The 17,823-nt window shown below is 45.0% G+C and overlaps 1 protein-coding gene across 2 annotated transcripts in view; it reads left to right on the top strand.

Moving 5' to 3' along the window:
- The window catches only part of TGM4 (transglutaminase 4), a 30,412-nt gene that overhangs the window by 8,870 nt on the left and 3,719 nt on the right, over window positions 1–17,823 (top strand). The window contains exons 4-13 of one of the 2 annotated variants that reach the window (XM_083468167.1): window positions 877–983; window positions 1,706–1,835; window positions 4,751–4,869; window positions 7,212–7,319; window positions 9,301–9,475; window positions 10,370–10,508; window positions 10,991–11,094; window positions 12,785–13,036; window positions 14,381–14,683; window positions 16,839–17,008. In XM_083468167.1, the coding sequence (XP_083324293.1) occupies window positions 877–983; window positions 1,706–1,835; window positions 4,751–4,869; window positions 7,212–7,319; window positions 9,301–9,475; window positions 10,370–10,508; window positions 10,991–11,094; window positions 12,785–13,036; window positions 14,381–14,683; window positions 16,839–17,008 (1,607 nt within the window). Of the gene's footprint in view, window positions 1–876; window positions 984–1,705; window positions 1,836–2,713; window positions 2,831–4,750; window positions 4,870–7,211; window positions 7,320–9,300; window positions 9,476–10,369; window positions 10,509–10,990; window positions 11,095–12,784; window positions 13,037–14,380; window positions 14,684–16,838; window positions 17,009–17,823 lie in introns of those variants that run through there. The other variant, XM_083468168.1, reaches the window with a different exon arrangement.

Here is a 17,823-nt window from a genome sequence, read left to right as displayed (position 1 = left end):
GAATCTCAACTAAATCTCTTCCAGGAACTGATCACATTGAGAGTTGCTTGGCTTTAGCAATGTAACAATATCATAATCTTTGAAGCCACGCTACTCCTTGAGTACAGAAAGAACAACACACACTGCTAAGCTTTTAATTTTTCTAAGGACTAGAAACAGGAACACTTTGTTTAATCGAGGGTTTTGTGATTCTACATCAGATGCCGAATTGTGTGGTAAAGAGATTGTGAATACAATGTACTGCTTACCTCCTGGGACTGTTGTATTAGAGGAAACACACAAGCCACTTAGCAAAATTATTTTGCACCCTTCTCTGTGCAGTAGAAAATGCTTCAGAGATGGGGCCTAAAAACAAAGACTATTGTCATTGTCACGGGAATTGGGGTTGCTTGTGTGTAAACCTCAAGCGGTTCCAAACTGCTTAGGGGTGGGTGGTGTCTTTCCCTGACTGAGCAGCCTAGGTGTTGCTGCTGCTTAGTCGCTGGACGAATCCGTGAGTGGGCGGCTTCTAAATTTCCTCCAGCATAGAAGCTCCTTGACGGATAATCTCCGCCTCCCCTCTCTGCGCGAAACCCTTCTGCGCAGAGTGGGCGTGCCTAGGGGTGGCCCTCCACTCTCTTCACTGCCTTCAGTGCCAGAGTCTCGGAGCCTCTCCTCCAAGCTGCTCTCCCCCTCTTCCTTCTTCCTGGTGTCACCTGGACATTCTTCCCCAGATGACGCTCTCTCTCTACCCTTACTCGTTCCTTCTTCTGCAGAATCGGGAAGTACCGCCTCTCCCCTCTGCTCCGATGTCAGTTCCCTGACAGTCATATTCACTGCTGACACTTTTTTTTGGAATTTATTGATGTTGTTCTTTTTGAATTTATGTCCTTCCAGGTGAAAAACCAATGCAGTCCAATGGGACTCTTCTATCCATGAATGCAAGATCAGGACAGACAGATCAATCCTGGAATGCCAAGATTTGTCAAACAAATGGGAAGGAGGTACATATGTTTGGGATAGCCTAGACTGAAATGGCCATTTACATTTTATGGCCACCACACAGAAGGTGGTTTAAATTGCTCTTCAGGGTGAATGTCATTTCCGGTCAAGACTTTTCACTACGGTATTTTATTTGTGATACCCTTCATGATATCCAGAATGTGATATAGGGGTGTTCAGGGGTAATCGAGACCTGAGTTCAGTTGCGTTCCAACTTGGGGGGGGGGAGCCCTGTTTCTATGTGTGGTAGGACTTCTGAGAGATGTCCCTTCTGTAAGTTACACGTGAGTACCCAGGGTGGCGCTGTGGGTTAAACCACAGAGCCTAGGACTTGCCGATCAGAAGGTCGGCGGTTTGAATCCCTGCAATGGGGTGAGCTCTGCCATCCCACTTTCCAGCTTCCATTATTTGCATCTCCTGTAGAAGAGGTTCAGTAGAACAGTTTCTTCTCTCTTTAACCAGAATATTTTTGTAATCTGCTTTGAGGTATTTTTGTTTTTTGTTTTACAATCAATTGGTGTGTGAATTTTATGAAATAAATAAATTGGGCAGATGTGTTTAATGTTAGTTTTGCTTGTTCCGTATTTTCTGGAAGCTGGTTGTTTAATAACTAAGACACTAGACCATATGGACTAGGGTGTGTTCACATTTAAATGGAAGAATGGGGATACCTAATTATCATGTACACTATTATAGCCCTATGATGTTCTTGTGTTTTTCTTAGTGCCGCATAGTTGTAACCAGTCCAGCAGATGCAATTATTGGAAAATATCTTCTAAATGTGATCACGGGACCTAGCGTTTATACTCCTGATAAAAAATGTGTCTACGTTTTGTTCAATCCCTGGTGTGAAGGTAATTCATGTGACCTAATGAGATTTCATTCATATTGCTATAATAGAAGGTTAACTTTAAAAAATGTGTCTCTTGTTTAGCTCCTTTCCTCATAAATGCAATGAAAGCTGGTTTTGCAGTGATTCTATGAGGTGTATGATATTTTTTAATGAGGTCATCAGGTTATGAAACTTCCTTCTGTTGCTGCTCACAGTATAATTATTGCAACCCAGTTTAAACGTAAGCAGGGGCACATTTCAACACACTGAAAAACTGCCCATAAAACCCTGCCTATGGGACATTTAAAACACATGATGTCTCTCATGGAATCTTTCCCCTCACAGGGCCACCATTCCTAGAACCATTAAGAAACTACAGTTCCCAACATTCATCTGCTTTGAATGCTGTGGAGACAAGAGTTTTATTTGGCGTTCTCTTGGGATGAGTGGATAACAACCGCTCTGTTCCAATAATGTGTTTGAAAATATTGTGCTTGTGAATGAACAGAGCCAGTCGTAGGAGGCGGGTATAAATGGCATAGTTGCTACCGGGGATCTGATCTGTTTTATTGGCTGTCTGCTTCGCAGCCAAATTTACCTCACCTTAAACCGCCACAAAAGGGTCATGCTTTCAGCAAGCACAACAGTTGGCAGAAATAGTTCTGAAAAGCAGCAATATTTCCCCCTCTTTCTGGTGTGCATGCTCCCATTCACCCACTCTCAAACTCAGTGCTGTTTTTCTAGAAAAAGAGGTGCCATAATTCACCATGAACGCCTCCCTTGTTATAATGGCAATGGCGCCCACCTGAGAGGGGCCGGAACTGAGTTCCAGAGAGTTCCGGCTTGGGGAAAAAAGCCCTGGTCAAACTAAGGCTCAGCCCTTACCCAGATGGGAGCTGTTTCTGGAGAAAAGCCACGTCCCTTCTGTGCACACAGGAGTGAGTTAGGCAGCCTGTTCCCGAGTCATGGGTGGAGTGATTCCAGCAGAGGCAGATTCTTTTTTCCTTTTCTTTTTGGGTAAATATTTTTATAGAAAGTTTTCAACGTGAGGTACAATAAAGCCAAACAAATCTTTATAAAAGGGGAAAGATACAGAAAAGCCAAACAAGAGAAAGAAAGATCAAAAACCAAAAAATAAAGAGGCAAGGAATAAAAGAAACAGAGAGAAAGAGAAAGAGAAAGAGAGAAAGAGAGAAAGAAAGAAAGAGAAGGAAAGGAAAGGAAAGGAAAGGAAAGGAAAGGAAAGGAAAGGAAAGGAAAGGAAAGGAAAGGAAAGGAAAGGAAAAAAGAAAGAAAGAAAGAAAGAAAGAAAGAAAGAAAGAAAGAAAGAAAGAAAGAAAGAAAGAAAGAAAGAAAGAAAGAAACTACAGTGGATGCTCAGGTTGCAAAAGTGATCCGTGCGGGATGCATGTCCGCAACCCACAGTATCCGCAACCCGCAGCAGCGGGTCTGCGCACACATGGGTAGTGATTCGGTGCATCTGCGCATGTGCAAAGTGGGATTTAGCGCTTCTGAGTATGCACAACCACCGAAACCCAGACGTAACCCGTTCTGGTACTTCCGGGTTTTGGTGGTCCGCAACCCAAAAAACCCTGAAGCATCTGTACCCAAGGTATGACTGTAACTAACTAACTAACCAGTGTGGTGTAGTGGTTAAGAGCGGTGGACTCGTAATCTGGTGAACTGGGTTCGCTTCCCCGCTCCTCCACATGCAGCTGCTGGGTGACTTTGGGCTAGTCATACTTCTCTGAAGTCTCTCAGCCCCACTCACCTCACAGAGTGTTTGTTGTGGGGAGGAAGGGAAAGGAGAACGTTAGCCGCTTTGAGATTCCTTCGGGTAGTGATAAAGCGGGATATCAAATCCAAACTCTTCTTCTTCTAACTAACTCTCTATCACAATATAATTTATCCATATACAGAAAAGTAGACCTTTCCCAGCTCTCACCTGGGAACTTCTGTTTCTTCCCCCAGCCTCCCACCCCTGGGAGATCCCTTTTTCTCTGTCTCCCACACCAAGCCCCTCATCATTCCCCCTGTCGTCTCTATGTGTATGTGTATGCCTTTGTCTTTTTTTTTTTTAAGAAGATATTTATTAAGAGTTTTTAAGGTATAACCAAAAAAGTGAAAAATAAAAAAAACATACAAAATAAAAACAGTTATGAACACATTAATTTTCCATAACATAACTTCCTTACACTTATTTCCCCGGACCTCCTCGTACCTCCCTTCTTTGTATTCCAGTTCAATTTGTTAGTTCAGCAAATCCTTACCATTAAACTTTTACCCATTTGTAGAACCCTTTTTTTTTCATAACTCTTAAAGCATTACAGCTGGAAACCACTTAGTTTCTTTCCAACATCCGTTTCTTTCCAACATCCTATGTGTATGTCTTTGTCAGTCCAAGATAGAGGACTTCTAAAAGTTAAAAATAAAACCAGCTAAGTTAATGGCAAAAAAGAGGGGAAAGTAAAGAAAAAAGAGTCAGATTCTATGTCTGATTCAAAAAGAGGTTTATTCACTGAGTCTCTTGGGCTTGCTAATCTGAAGGTCTGCGGTTCAGATCCACGCGACAGGGTGAGCTCTTTTCCTGGACTTAACTGTCCAGGGGTCCTTTATATTTGTTATTAAATGCTTTTCTTCTAGAAAAACATGTTGGTACTTCATACCGTTGAGTATCCCCAGAAAAAAAGCACTGAACATACTTTATAATGAGAAGAAGAAATACATATAGCGGGCCATTTTGTTAATGTGGGCGGGATCCATAGCTGGGACTGGAAAGCCAGAACGCAAATTGATAGTTTTGAGCCCATCAGTGTTCTTATGTCTATCCATCAGTTTCTTACTGTCTGAAAGCTGCAAGTATGTCGTTTGCCCAGTTTCTCCCCAGTTATCGACTTCCTGAAAAAAAGAATTAACACACACACATATTTTCTTTAGCGGATTCTGTCTTCATGCCTGGTGATGCTGAAAGAGCAGAGTACGTGCTCAACGACACCGGATATCTCTACGTTGGATCAACAAAAATGATACGTGGAAGACCTTGGAATTTTGGGCAGGTAAAGACTCGCATGTTTCTCCTTCTGTCTGGATGTAAGCAGGTTGTAATTTCTGTGCGAGGTTCCAGCAACCGCAAACAGAAGCTTTGGAATCCTGTTTAGGCTTGGGGTTGTTTGTTTTCTTGAGATGGGAGGAGAGGACTTTCAGGAGCGGGGGCATGGAGAGGGGGGGGAAAGGACATCTTCACTTTTTGCACTAAAATGATCAGTTGCCCAATGATTCCTCACATAAAATATAATATCTAAATTCCAACAGTCGCGAGCAGAGGATCCCGGCGCCAGCGGCAAACCGCTATGTACAGCGCATGTACGGCGTCGCACCCATGCACTGTATCAATGCTGCACATGCACTGTGCATAGTGGTTTGTTGCTGGCGCTGCTCAAGCGCCGTACGGACAGCGGTGGGATCCCTCCGTCGCCACTACAGCCGCATGTAGAGGAACCTCCGCGGCTGTAGTAGCGACGGAGGGATTGCTGGAGCGCCGGCGCCGGCAAACCGCTATGTGCAGCGCATGTGTGGCGTCGCTATGTACGGTGCATGCGTCATACATAACGATGTTGCACATGCGCCCTACGTAGCGACGCCCCACCCCGGGTGTCACAACGCCTTCGTTTGCCCCTGTTTTTAGGGTAGCCCCAAGTTACTTCCAGGCACTCAAAAGCCTAAGTCCTCTATTAGAGAAGCCTGCAGCAACAAAAGAGTATTTTGGAGTGCTCTTGCTCAGTGTTGCAGACACTGAGGAGCCATGCCTTGCTTTTCAGGGTATTTCATTCCAACCCCACCAACCCGTTTTCTGTTTTTCCTCCTAACATTTGATCAGCATCCCCTGACCCCCTGAGCAACTTACAATTTTGTACGCAGCCCAGAGAAATAACACCTCGGCATTATTGATAGAACAGCAACTATTATTATTTATTATTATTTATTATTATTATTTATTATTATTTATTGGCTCCCTTGGCCAATAAAGCGAGTTGAGTGCCACAACCCCAGAGTCGGTCACGACTGGACCTAATGGTCAGGGGTCCCTTTACCTTTTTACCTCGGGTTAAGAACTTAATTCGTTCTGGAGGTCCGTTCTTAACCTGAAACTGTTCTTAACCTGAGGTACCACTTTAGCTAATGGGGCCTCCTGCTGCCGCTGCATGATTTCTTTTCTCATTCTGAGGTAAAGTTCTTAACCTGAGGTACTATTTCTGGGTTAGCGGAGTCTGTAACCTGAAGTGTCTGTAACCTGAAGCATCTGCAACCCGAGGTACCACTGTATTATTATTAGTAGTAGTATTAGTATTAGTATTATGCCCTGCCAGTGAGGACAATAGAGGATGTGTTGAGGGTAAACAATAGGCTTTGGCCTCTGACACTCACCAGTGTCTTGCTTTTGTACCACATCTACACAATACCATGTCAGCTGGATGGGGGACCGAATGTTGAGATTCCTGAATTGCAGGGGGTTGGACTAGATGACCCTTAGGGTCACTCTGCAACTCTGAAAACTTGCATTTAAACAGATTGTATTCCTACCAGTGGAGGGCAGTAGCATATTGACATACACCCAACAATTCTCAGCAGGCTTTTCGAAAGACGGAATTTGTGTGATGCACTGCTGTATTTTGTGCATCAAAAAAAAAAACCCTTTATACATTCATAGATGTTGTGTGTCTCAAATGCTTTATGTAGGCATCTGTTGGCATCCGTCTGCCTCAAGAGACAATGGAGGTGTATGCCTTTGTGTAGGGCTGCCGTATGTCTGGGTTTTCCCAGGAATCTGGCTGCAAAATGCTATCTGGGCAGATTTTCGGTCAATCTGCAAAATGTTCAGGCAATTATTATTTTTTAATGCTTAAAAAATCCCTCGGCCCCCAATGGCAACCTACTTTGGGGGGGGGGAGTCAAACCATTGGAGAGTTATAGCACCTGGTGTGGCTATAGAGACCGATACGGGAGAGACATGTTTCGTTGCAGCTGGGGCAGATGAAAGCATCTGGTTTAACAGCTACGGATGCAACATGGCATTTCTTCTCTCTGTACTCCTCCCAGCAGTCATTTCTCCTCTGGTCACTGCTGTCTGTCTCTAGACACTGCTGTTCTCTGCCAAGGCCGCCAATTAAATATCATTCACTGCCGAACAGCAGCAATGATTTCAGAGACAGTCCCATTTTTCCCTCTGCATGTCAACACCGCACATTTCGCAAGCATTGAATTCATTTGAAGTTTGCGTATGACGTATTGACATCTCAGCAGCAGTTTTATGCTGTGTTAATTGAAGGAAAATGTGTTAGTTTGTTTTTCCTGCGGTGCACAGCTTAAATGTAAGACTTTGCTTTCTGTCTCAAAACAGTTTGAGGAAGATGTTCTGGACTGTTGCATGTACCTTCTGGACAAAAGCCAGCTCAAACCAAAGGCGAAGAAAGATCCCGTGATCATCTCCAGGGCCATGTCAGCATTGGTAAGTCCTTAAACGTATCTTTTAACTCAAGATTGGATTCTTTGGGGTTAGGACAAGAAATCTGAACCAATACCTTTAGATCATGCCTTGTACACCTGTTGTGGCCACAGCATAATACAGAGAAAGGGAGTGTGTGGCCTTCCAGAGCTATAGCTCAGTGGTAGAAATTTAATTAATTAATAATAATAAACTTATATGTCGCCCATCTGACTGGTTTACCCCAGCCACTCTGTACGGCTTGCTCCCCCCCCCCCATTTTTCTTTTTCAGAAATATTTCCAGTTACAGATAGGTAGCCGTGTTGGTCTGCCATAGTCAAAATAAAAAAATTCCTTCCAGTAGCACCTTAAAGACCAACTAAGTTAGTTCTAGGTATGAGCTTTCGTGTGCATGCACACTTCTTCAGATACACTGAAACAGAAGTTGCCAGATCCTTCTATATAGTGAGAAGGTGGGGAGGGGTATTACTCAGAAGGGTGGTGGGAATGGGTGATTGGCAGATAGCTGAGATGAGCCTGTTGACGACTCTTAACGAATGCAATAGGTCTTACAGGAAAAGGCAAGGGGTGAGAAGGTGAAAAATGGCTTAGTCATGTATAATGAGATAAGAATCCAATGTCTCTGTTTAGACCAGGTCTCTCCATGGTTTTAAGTTTGGTAATGAGTTGCAATTCAGCAGCTTCTCTTTCCAGTCTATTTCTGAAATTCCTTTGTAGTAAAACAGCTACTTTGAGATCTTGTATAGAATGTCCTGGGAGATTGAAGTGTTCTCCTACTGGTTTCTCTGTTTTGTGATTCTTGATGTCTGATTTATGTCCATTTATTCTTTGGCGTAAGGTTTGGCCTGTTTGTCCAATATAGAGAGCTCACCCCTTGCCTTTTCCTGTAAGACCTATTGCAGTCGTTAAGAGTCGTCAACAGGCTCATCTCAGCTAACTGCCAATCACCCATTCCCACCACCCTTCTGAGTAATACCCCTCCCCACCTTCTCACTATATAGAAGGATCTGGCAACTTCTGTTTCAGTGTATCTGAAGAAGTGTGCATGCACACGAAAGCTCATACCAAGAACTAACTTAGTTGGTCTTTAAGGTGCTACTGGAAGGAATTTTTTTATTCAGAAATATTTGTTATTCATTTTCACAAGAACAAATTTAAAATAATAAAAAGAAAAAACTCTTAATATATCCATATATGAGATTCTCTGAATCTCGTGACTTCCCCCATCCCCCTGCGTGGGTCCTTAAAATAATTTTTTAAAAGCTAAATATCATTACGTTCTCCACAGTTTTCATCTCTCTAAATTATCCATGTCTTTCGTTTCTTTGCAAGTCATTTTAAAAGTCCAGCTAATGTTTTTATTTGTTTACAATGGTCTCCTAAGTAAGTTATGAATTTTCCCCGTTCTTTTTTAAAGTCGTTATCTTCTTGATTCCTGAGTCTCCCAGTCAGTTTTGCCATTTCAGCATAGTCCCGCAGTTTGGCTTGCCATTCTTCCCTAGTTGGGACTGCTGGTTCTTTCCATCTTTGGACTAGTAGTTGTCACATTATATAAACAGTCTTTTCTGGTCTTTTGAAATGTCAGAACATGTAATTTCTAGTAAAAAAGCTTCTGGTTTTTCGACAAATGTTATTTTAAACATTTTTTCCCCAATTCATTGTATATCACTTCCATGGCGCGGCTTCCAGCAAATTAAAACACAACATCAAACGTTAAAAACTTCAGATGTCTTCTAAAAGTCAGATAGTTTATTTCCTTGGCATCTGATGGGAGGGCGTTCCACAAGGCGGGTGCCACCACCAAGAAGGCCCTCTACCTGGTTCCCTGTAACCTCACTTCTCGCAGGGAGGGAACCGCCAGAAGACCCTCGGAGCTGGACCTCAGTGTCTGGGCTGAACAAAGGGGTAGAGACACTCCTTCAGGTAAACAAAGCCATTTAGGAGTTTTGCTGTATGGTTCTGCTATCTTTGTTTGTTTTTTAGGTTAACTCCGAGGATGATCGTGGAGTGGTGTTTGCAAGCTGGTCCGGGAAATATACTGGTGGTACGCCGCCTCTAGCCTGGACAGGAAGTGCCCCCATTTTGCAGCAGTATTACAGAACCAAAAAAAGTGTCTTGTATGGTCAGTGCTGGGTTTTTTCTGGAGTGCTTACCACAGGTGAGGCATGCATCTTGGAGGGAATTCAACTAACCAAATCCTCCATCTTCACGAGCAGCCTGCTTTTGATGGCTAGAATACAATCAGCTGGGAAATAAGAGTGGGGCAGTTTCCCTCAAACCAAGCTTGCAGGCTCCCCACTAATATCTTGGGGTGTTGCACTAGGTCAGGGGTCGCCCACCTTTTGGACCCCAGTGGGCACATTTCAAATTTTGAGGAAGTGCTGTGGGCGCCAGTCACAAAATGGCTGCCAGGTTGTGCCACAACATGGCTGCTGTGAGGGGAACTGCCCATAGTATACCATTACTACTGTTCCATTAACCCAAGGACTATCTCATGCTTTCTGTGACAAGTCAGCTATGTCCACTGGTCCTGATTGTAGAGATCAAAGGGGATCATTCCCTTGTACCAGGAAAAATATACAAGGTAGCCGCATTGTATCTCTCTTGCACACAGACTCACTTGCTGCACATTTGCAGGTCAGAGACACGCAAGCGTCTCTGCTTCTCACTCAAATACACACACATCTCTTCCTGTCCTTCCCTTCATGGTAGTGCCTGCTGCCAGCTCCACAGACCTGGTGGGCAACAAACAATGAAATAAGATGGGCCACTAAACAAGCAGGGATCCACTCTTGCCAACTCCCTCCCCAGTGCCCAACAGCAGCAAGGAAGACCTTTGTGGGTCTTCAAACTGTTGTACAACTGCACAATTGAGATTACGGCACCATTTGCCCTCCTATTCCAGCCCCACCTCATATCTCCTTCTGGGAACTGAGTTCATTCTTATCCCTTGGAATATTTCCCCTGATTAAATTCTGAACTCTAATGGGTGTTGAGTGTGGCTGAAAGGAGCCAACTGAATCTACAGCTGACATCCTTCTCTGTATTTCAGTTATGCGCAGCCTGGGGATTCCAGCCAGGAGCGTGACCAATTTTGCTTCAGCTCACGACACAGAGGAAAATCTTAAAGTTGACATTTACTTGAATGAAAACGGAGGAAAAATGGAGAATCTGACAACAGACTCGATTTGGTAATCATCGCTACAGATTACTAACTAACTCTTTCTGAAATTCCCACTCGTGGGGGAAAAATGGTTGTAAGGAGCAGTGGCATAGCGTGGGGGGTGCAGGGGGGGAGCGGCCGCACCGGGCACAACATCTGGGGGTTAGGGTTAGGGGGCGCAAATCCACGGGTTGGGCGCAAATCCACGGGTTAGGGGGCGCAAATTACTTGCCTTGCCCCGGGTGCTGACAACCCACGCTACGCCACTGGTAAGGAGCAAGTTAAGAGCCTAACCCTTATTGCATTTAATATGATCCTCTCCACCCCATCCTTGGTCTAGTTTCATATATTGAGATGCCTAGAAATTCATCAGATTACACTGAATTGTTAAATCGATGGCCAGTTACTATTTATGCCTTCCTATACCGTCCAGTTCTAATATCTGTTTGATCATGAAAGTACAGCTGATGATAATTTTTGATTTTAATTCTGAAACCTGACTGAATACAGGAACTTCCACGTATGGAACGATGTCTGGATGAAAAGGCCGGACTTACCAAAGGGCTTTGATGGCTGGCAGGCGATTGATGCCACCCCTCAGGAAAAGAGCCAAGGTAAGACTTGGATGAAATTTGCAGGAATGGATGTCTTCTGTGCAGATGAAGCCTGCCAAATTTCAGACAGACAGGTGCTGTGTGTGTGGTGTGCATGTGCAAGCAAGGGAACTCTTTAAAGTTTGGAAGTAAAGAGATTTGTTCAGTGTTTTTATTTGAAAATACCACGTATGAATATTTCCTGGTGGAAAATTAAAGCTGTCAGTCCCAAAACTAACCCCCCCCCTTCTTTCTCATCTTCTCTTCTGGTGTTTTCATTATATGGAGAGCTTGGGGATATGTAACAATTTTAAAGAAACAGTCTTGAGTTCTCTGGACTGCTGCAGTTTCAAGGCGGCCCTGAAGTTTAGCTAGCAGATTTAGTGAGTTGCAGACGCCTGGAAGTGCATTTGATTCATCTTGGAATAATAATAATAATAATAATAATAATAATAATAATAATAATAATAATAATAAATTTATTTATACCCTGCCCTCCCCAGCCAGGGCCGGGCTCAGGGAGGCTAATACCAAATACAAATTACAATAAAACGTAATAGACAACAACAACAACAACAACAAACAGTTAATTAAAATACAGCTTAAAATACAGCTTAAAATGCAGCCTCATTTTAGTAGTAACCCATAAATCAAGACCATAAAGGGAGGAAACATCAGATATTCACCTGAGCCAGCTATCCACGCTGGTCCTACATGGACCATCAAAAAAGCCAAGTGAAAATTTATATACCAAATCCCATATAAGGGGTCACAGTGAGTCTAAGCCGAAGGCCAGGCAGAACAGCTCCGTCTTGCAGGCCCTGCAGAAAGATGTCAAATCCCACAGGGCCCTGGTCTCTTGTGACAGAGCGTTCCACCAAGTTGGGGCCAGTGCTGAAAAGGCCCTGGCCCTAATTGAAACCAATCTGACCTCCTTGAGGTTCGGGACCTCCAAAGTGTTGTTATTTATGGACTTTAAGGTCCTCCGCGGAGCATATCAGGAGAGGCGGTCCCATAGGTACGAGGGTCCTAGGCCGCATAGGGCTTTAAAGTTCAAAACCAGCATCTTAAACCTGACCCTGTACTCCACCAGGAGCCAGTGCAGTTGGTAAAACACTGGATGAATATGCTCCCATGGCAGGGACCCCGTGAGGAGCCTCGCTGCAGCATTCTGCACCTACTGGAGTTTCTGGGACAGCTTCAAGGGCAGCCCCGCGTAGAGCGAATTACAGTAGTCAAGCCTGGTGGTGACCGTCGCATGGATCACTGAACTTCTCCAAAGTCACCCAGTTTGTCTCAGAATTTGGGAGTTGTCAGAATTGAATTCACAACCCAGTACACCATATGATTCCATGCAAGAAGTTTTGTTTAGTCACGTGAATTATGAAAATGTGGTACAGTGGTGTGTCCCAACAACATATTCAAATATCCACCTTTTCTACCACGCTGAGACCCAGCTCAGTATAATCTTAGAACAGACAACTTCTATGGACTTCCTGACATGATCCAAGTATTTTCATAGACGCAAAACTGCAGGTGACAAAGACCTGCAAATGAAAGTGAAGGTTAATTGAAAACTTAGCACACCAGGAGCTGCAATTTTAGATTAGTTATTGCTATTATTTAGCTGTCATTGAATTCTGGGGATTCTGGGTGAACATACAAATACTAAAACAGCTGGTGTAGGTTCTGTATGTGGTTTTTTTTACAGGGATTTACCAGTGTGGCCCTACTCCAGTAAATGCAATAAGAAAGGGAGAAGTCTATCTTCCCTATGACTCCAAGTTTGTGTTTGCTGAAGTGAATGCAGACAGAGTCTTTTGGCTCGTAAAGAATGTGGATGGCAAGGAAACATACACCAAGCTGCGTGAAGAAACCAAAGTAATAGGGAAGAGCATCAGCACCAAAGCTGTTGGGAAGGACACTCGTGAAGACATCACAGGCCAATACAAATTTCCTGAAGGTGACCAAAACACAAAGTATTTTCTGTCAGGGGAGGAAATGATTATTTTCCGCACGGACTAGTAATTTCAGATGGAGGCTTCTTGGGTAATAATAATAATAATAATTAATTTATACCCTGCCCATCCGGCTGGGTTTCCCCAGCCACTCTGGGCGGCTCCCAACAGAATATTAAAAACACGATAAAACATCAATAACTTCCCAATACAGGGCTGCCTTCAGATGTCTTCTAAAAGTCAGATACTTGTTTATTTCCTTGACATCTGATGGGAAGGCGATCCACAGGGTGGGTGCCACTACTGAGAAGGCCCTCTGCCTGGTTCCCTGTAACCTTGCTTCTTGCAGTGAGGGAACTGCCAGAAGGCCCTCAGAGCTGGACCTCAGTGTCCGGGCTGAACAATGGGGGTGGAGATGCTCCTTCAAGTATACTGGACCGAGGATGTTTAGGGCTTTAAAGGTCAACACCAGCACTTTGTGCTTGGAAACGTACTGGGAGCCAATGTAGGTCTTTCAGGACCGGTATTATATGGTCTCTGTGGCCACTACCAGTCACCAGTCTAGCTGCTGCATTCTGGATTAGTTGTAGTTTCCGGGTCACCTTCAAAGGTAGCCCCACGTAGAGCGCATTGCAGTAGTCCAAGCGGGAGATAACTAGAGCATGCACCACTCTGGTGAGACAGTCTGTGGGCAGGTAGGGTCTCAGCCTGCATACCAGATGGAGCTGGTAGACAACTGCCCTGGATGCAGAATTGACCTGCGCCTCCATGGACAGCTATGAGTCCAAAATGACTCCCAGGCTGCGCACCTGGTCCTTCATGGACACAGTTACCCATTTAGGACCCGGGAGTCCCCCACACCTGCCAGCCCATGTCCCCCTAAAACAGTATTTCTGTCTTGTCAGGATTCAACCTCAGTCTCAGAAATGGGTTGCATTTTTTGCCTTAAACGAGTAAAACAAACAAAACAGAACCTTCAGGTTTGCAAAGTGTACACCTAAAATGTAATGGATTCATGAGGCAAACAGGTTTGGAAACCCATATATCTCATGCTTGTCAGGTAACTAATTTCGGTTTGCCATCCTCTAGACTTCACAGAAACCTGGCTAACAGGTAGTGTTTGAAGTGCCCTTAGTCAGAAATTATACACACTCATAAAATATTTTGGCTAGAGATTCAGACGCCATGTCTTCATCCTGAGAGAGTGAACATGGCCTGCCATGCTCTTTATATTTGACCAAAACAAAAACAAAGGATATTTTTGCTCTGGCCATGCCATGCAGCTGACAACGGAAAATGTTTCCAATGACGCCATGGTCAATTGTTTCCCCGTTTTCCTGTTTTTGCAGAGAGTCCCGAGGAAAGGAAAGCTGTGGAGACGGCTTGTTCCTATCTGCAGTCTAACAATCTGGGGATCTGTGAAGTGACACCTCCCCCTGAACCCCTCAAGGCGAACTTGAAACTTGGAATGGAAGGAGAGAAAGAATTGTGGCCGGGGCAGCCGATTGAGTTGAATCTTATTATAACGAACGAGTCTGCAGGTGCCTGGACAGTCAACCTTGCAGCATCGTGCCAGTTAGAATCATATACTGGGAAAGTCGAGGCCAGCCTTGCCACCATCAAACAGACTGTCCAAACAAAAGACAAGACAGGTGTGTATACCTGAAAACGGCTGTTCTAAACCACGTGCTTTTTGATGCCATGATCACTGCCCACTTCCCTACAGGAGGAGAGCTGTTTTGAGCAATGTACAGAGCTCCTTTTGCAGAGTTAGAACATTGAGAACTGCCTTATGCCAAGTCAGACCATTGGTATATCTATCTCAAAAGGGACTCAGGTGGCGCTGTGGTCTAAACCACTGAGCCTCTTGGGCTTGCCGATCGAAAGGTTGGCGGTTTGAATCCCCGCGACGGAGTGAGCTCCCGTTGCTCTGTCCCAGCTCCTGCCAACCTTGCCGTTTGAAAGCACAGCAGTGCAAGTAGATAAATAGGTACCGCTGTGGTGGTAAAGTAAACGGCATTTTAATGTGCTCTGGTTTCCGTCACAGTGTTCCGTTGTGCCAGAAACCATTTAGTCACGCTGGCCACATGACCCAGAAAGCTGTCTGTGGACAAACGCCAGCTCCCTTGGCCTGAAAGTGAGATGAGTGCCACAACCCCAAAGTCACCTTTGGCTAGACTTAACCGTCCAGGGGTCCTTTACCTTTTATATTTAGCTCAGTAATACACTCAGGGGTCAGGAAACTTTTTCAGCAGGGGACCAGTCCACTGTCCCTCAGACCTTGTGGGGGGCCAGACTATATTTTTTAAGGGGAAATGAATGAATTCCTATGCCCCACAAATAACCCAGAGATGCATTCTAAATAAAAGGACACATTCTACTCATGTAAAAACATGCTGATTCCCGGACCATTGGCGGGCCGGATTTAGGAGGTGATTGGGCCGGATCCGGCCCCTGGGCCTTAGTTTGCCTACCCATGGTCTACACTGACTTGCAGTGGTCCTGCAGGGTTTCTGGCAGGGTTCTGTAGATGCCAGAGAATGAGCCTAGGTTCTTCTGCAGGCACAAGGCTCTACCACTGTAGCTAAATCCCTTCTCTCTCCAGGTCTTTCACTCTCTCACTGGTTTATTTGTAGTGTTTTCCAGTTGGAAGTGGGAGGCACTGAGGAATAGGGTTGCCACCTTTGGGCAAAATAAGGGACAGGTTGGGGTGTGTGCGGGATTGGAAAGCTAAAGATTACTGTATTTTTTTGCTCTATAGGACGCACTTTTTCCCCTCCAAAAATTAAGGGGGAATGTTTGTGCGTCCTATGGAGCGAATGCAGGCTCCTTGGCTTCAGCGATAGCAACGCGAAGCCTCCGAAGCGCAGAGGGAGCGCTCCCTCCGCGCTCCAGAGGCTACGCATTGCTTTTGCTGAAGCCTGGAGAGCGAGAGGGGTCAGTGCGCACCGCCTGAAGCCTTTGGAGCGTAGTGGGAACTTGCACTGCGCTCCAAAGGCTTCGGGTTCCTTTTGCTGAAGCCGGGAGAGCAAGACTCTCCTGGCTTCAGCAGAGAGGGAGAGCTGCGCAGCACCCCTTCAGCCAAGCGGGAGGAGAAATGGAAGGGGCTCCGTTTCTCCTGCCGCTTCACTGAAGGGGCGCTGAACAGAGAGGGGGACTTTTTTTTTTCTTGTTCTCCCCCTCTAAAACAAGGCGCGTCCTATGGTCGGGTGCGTCCTATAGAGTGAAAAATACGGTACTTTACCTGGTAAAGAAATGACTTCAAAGCGACCCATTACAATCATCAAATGGAAGCTGTCAGTACCTGCAAACAATCCAGCAACAATACTGAAAGGCAGTGCTCCCCACCTGCTGGATTTCTGCCTGCCAGGAGGAGGATAAATGTAGAAACGCAGCCAAAACAAAAAAGGAAGGAAGGTGGGGACAGATAGCAACAAATTCTTAGCTTTGAAGGGGCTGAGGCTGTTGCTCTAGGAAACATTTCTTCTTGGAGCCATTGGTAAGAGTTTGGCCCAACTCAGAAGAGCCTGCTAGTGAGCTCTATTGGCTAGCCTGGGGCATCAATCAGCCAGCTTTGGAGGGTGGGCTCAACACAAAGGAGGAAACTAGTGCTGATTTTATTTTTTCACGACTCTGAAAATGGGTTTGAGCTCCACGTTGGGCAAAAAAGATGACCCCTCTGGTCCCTTCCATCTCTAAAAATTCTATAACTGTGACTCGATAACACCATCCCATATGCAAGGCCCGCGGGCTTCCTTCTTCCGCATTGTTTCTCTTCCTAGCTGTCTCTTCTTTCTGTTGGTGCAGTTATTTCCATCCCTCTGAAAATAGCAGTTGATGCTTACCTGAAAGCACTGATGTCAATAGAAGATGAACTTCTGGTCAGAGTCAACATGATTGCTGAGGTTCAAGAAACGAACGAGAAGCTCACAGAAGAGCTGTCTTTAACCTTCAAGTACCCACCTCTGAAAGTGGAGGTAAGAAGTTAAATAATATTAGCTCGGTGCAGGGTGGTCAGTTTATGTAAAACCCAAGAGCAGATGAGCTGGAAGGAGAAAATAAATAAATAAATAAATAGGTGAATGGAGAATGGGCTCCACTGAATTATATACCGTATTTTTCGCTCTATAAGATGCACCAGACCATAAGATGCACCTAGTTTTTGGAGGAGGAAAAGAAGAAAAAAAATGTTCTGAATCCCAGAAGCCAGAACAGCGAGAGGGATTGCTGTGCAGGCTTCTGGTATAACCGCGCGAAGCCTCCCTCTCGCTGTTCTGGCTTCTGGGATAGCTGCACAGCCCGCATTCGCCCCGTAAGACGTACACACATTTCCACTTACTTTTTAGAAGGGAAAAAGTGCATCTTATAGAGTGAAAAATGTGGTATATTAGCTAGCAGGGCAAACACTGCTGCCTTAGGGCTCCACTTACCTCATCTGTTCAGATGGGGCAGGAATTGGGCTCAGAGGAAGTGTGTTGTGGCCCCAAGACCCATAATAAATTCCAAGTTTTACTTCTGGAGTGACGGTGGCTCAGTGCACCTGGTCCCAGAAATGGCCACTAGGAACTGACTTCTGCTAGGTTATAGTTCTTCCCAAACCAGTGGAACTCCCTTCCATAGCAGACCTTGCATCTATACATTGTCAGAACAAGGAAATCACACACTTACAATACTTACCTGGCCATCCAGGAGGGTGACTGGAGGGGAAAGAAAGGCAAGTGTTATAAGAAAAACTGCTCCCTTTCCCTTATGGGGTATTCCAGAGCCCGTATAGAGTCCTTAAGTGGCTTTC

This window comes from Podarcis liolepis, assembly GCF_965112155.1.
Source record: "Podarcis liolepis genome assembly, chromosome: 12".
Classification (NCBI taxonomy): Eukaryota; Metazoa; Chordata; class Lepidosauria; order Squamata; family Lacertidae; genus Podarcis; species Podarcis liolepis.
The sequence above is the reverse complement of the archived record's forward strand: the minus strand, read 5'-3'. Positions and strand labels throughout refer to the sequence as shown.